Below are 2,814 nucleotides of genomic sequence, written 5' to 3'. Positions count from 1 at the left end.
CGGATTATAACCTTCTTGCTGATCAGATTGTATAACTTATATGCCTTTGATTCATCATTGTATCCCACAAAAATATATTTTTCTCCTTTGCTGTCCAATTTTCTTCTCAACTCATTTGGCACATCTGCATAAGCCACACATCCAAAAACTTTCATATGAGAAACACTATGTTTTCTTCCACTCCATGCTTCTTCCGGAATCATATTATTTACACTTTTGGTTGGACATCTATTCATTATATAGGGTGCACATGATATAGCTTCAGCCCAATACTCATTTGACAAATGTTTAGCATTCAACATACTTCTAGCCATTTCCATTATTATTCTATTTTTCCTTTCAGCCACACCATTTTGTTGTGGGCTATACCTTGTGGTAAATTGCTTGTGGATTCCATGCTCTTTGCAAAAATTTAGAAACTCATTTGAGATGTACTCACCACCTCTATCTGTTCTTAATGCTTTGATGTAGTAACCACTCTGTTTTTCAACAAGTGCTTTGAATTGACAAAAATATTCAAGTGCCTCACTCTTATGCTTTAGAAAGTAAACCTATGTTTTTCTTGAATAGTCATCAATGAATGTAATAAAATAGAAACTTCCACCTATTGAAGGTGTTTGCATTGGACCACACAAATCTGAATGAATTATTTCCAATTGTGCCTTGGCTCTCATTGACATACTGGCTGGAAATGATTCTCTATGTTGCTTTCCTAAGATGCACCCTTCACATACTCTATTCGGTTTCTCTATTAAAGGCAATCCTTTCACCATGTTTTTCTTATGAAGTAGATTTAATGCTGAAAAATTTAAATGGCCAAATCTTAAATGCCAAAGCCAATTTTCATCTTTAATCTCTGCTTGGAAGATCACTTGAGTGATTGCTGCAACTTTTCCTTCATTCATTTGTGAGTTCATTGAGTTGTCTACTTGAGAGAACTCTACATTCAAATATGATCTTATCTTTAAAGGAAACATTCTATTACTTGTCATTTGAACCTTTTCTATGAGCTGATTGCTTAGTAATTTGTCTAAAATTGTGCACTCTCCATTGTTAAAAAATACTCTATACCCTTTTTGAATAAGCTGACCAATGCTCATTAAATTGTGTTTTAAACCGGGAACAAAATAAACGTCATTCATGTGTTTCTTCTCCCCCATTTTGGTTAGAATGTTGATGCTTCCTTTTCCTTTGACTTCTACTTTATTGTCATTACCCAAAGTTACATTAGATTTTACACTCTCATCCAAACTAGAAAACATTTCTAAATTTCCAGTCATGTGATTGCTGCAACTTGAGTCTAAAAACCACACATCCTTTTTATTTGCTTGTGCTACATTGCATGCTAAAAACATAGTATATTGATCAGGTTTTTGATTTTGATTTTCTTTTGTGAAATTTGCATCATGATGTCTAGAATCAAATTGCTTCTTCCTACATTCATTCATATAATGCCCAAATTTCTTGCAATAATGACATTGGATTGAGGATTTGTCATACCTTTGGCTTTGAGGGTGATTTTGTGATGAGTATTGACTTGGGTTTTGGGTGTTACTTCTTCAACTTGAATTTGACGGACTCTTGCCCCTTCCACTTGTGTTTGGTGAGCTGCTTCTTCCACCTTTATAAGAATTTCTTCCTCTACCTCTGAAATTTCTTCTTCCTCTTCCTCTACCTTGACCAATTGAAACTTGTGAGTTGAAAGCATGCTCTAATGATGGATTTGTTTACCTGCTCAGCCTGTGCTCATGAGAGATAAGTGATGCATGAAGCTCATCAACTAAAAATTGTGAAAGATCTTTTGTTTCTTCTATGGCCACCACGATAGATTCAAATTTTGTAGGCAAACTTCTTAAAATCTTTTCAACCACTCTCTTATCTTCAAGGGTTTCACCATGTGATCTTATTTGGTTTACCAGTCCTATAATTTGAGTGAAGAATGAATCTACTGATTCATTGTCCTTCATGTAGATTGTTTCAAAATTTCTTCTCAACATTTGCAATTTGCCAGTTTTAACCTTTTCCATACCTTGATAGCTTGTTTGAAGAATGTCCCAAGCTTGTTTGGACCTTGTTGCTGCTGCAATTCTTGGAAAAATGCTCTCGTGCACACCTTGGAGAATAAAGAAAAGTGCCTTTGAATCCTTCTTCTTATTATCTTTCAACAAATCTTTCTCTGCATGAGACAAAGCATTGTATGCTGTTGCATCTGCTGGTTCTATGAAACCATTTTCAACAAGATCCCACAAATCTTGTGAAGAAAATAAGGCCTTCATTGTGACTGCCCAGTAATCATAATTTTTGCCTTTAAACTGTGGAATTTGTAGACTTGTCAAGCTTGTGCTTGCTGCCATTGTTGATAGTGAAAAAAATACTTTTATCTTTTGAAATTCTTTTAAAGAAAACTCCTTCAAATAACAATTAGCTTCAGACCCACTAAAAAACCTTCAGCTCTGATACCACTGATGGAGTGAGGCAGAGGATTGATAATTTAAGTCACAAAGAAACAGAGCAAAAATGTTGAAACATCAAACAACTTCATTTCAGCAATTAAAAAACACATTTTAATCATTTAAACTAAAATCTGAAGCTGCACATTACAATACGTTGTTTTTTTTACTCCTGTTGCTACAGCTGAAATTACACAGTTTAAAGAAAAAAAACTCTAGCACTCTGTCCTCTTGCTCTGTTTTTACACAATGACTTCTGCATTTCACACTACAAAAACTCCAGCACACTAATTAAAAGAAAAAACTGAAGAATGTCCTAGAAGAGAAGAAATTAAACATAGCAAAATAAAATTTGGAGTCCACC

At 34.4% G+C, this 2,814-nt stretch overlaps 1 protein-coding gene across 1 annotated transcript; it reads right to left on the bottom strand.

The window, feature by feature from the left end:
• Positions 1-1,727: 1,727 nt before the first annotated feature.
• Positions 1,728-2,354, bottom strand: LOC149577224 (uncharacterized). Its single transcript, XM_089795884.1, has one exon. It carries the CDS (start codon positions 2,352-2,354, stop codon positions 1,728-1,730), a length of 627 nt encoding a protein of 208 aa, XP_089652010.1.
• Positions 2,355-2,814: the final 460 nt, after the last annotated feature.

Source organism: Cupressus sempervirens, chromosome 1 (genome assembly GCF_028749045.1).
Source record: "Cupressus sempervirens isolate cs-2001-9-10 chromosome 1, ASM2874904v1, whole genome shotgun sequence".
Lineage (NCBI taxonomy): Eukaryota > Viridiplantae > Streptophyta > Pinopsida > Cupressales > Cupressaceae > Cupressus > Cupressus sempervirens.
The sequence above is the reverse complement of the archived record's forward strand: the minus strand, read 5'-3'. Positions and strand labels throughout refer to the sequence as shown.

Excerpts from the sequence above, each read along its gene's own strand:
- LOC149577224 (XM_089795884.1), bottom strand. The coding sequence starts at position 2,354 with ATGGCAGCAAGCACAAGCTTGACAAGTCTACAAATTCCACAGTTTAAA.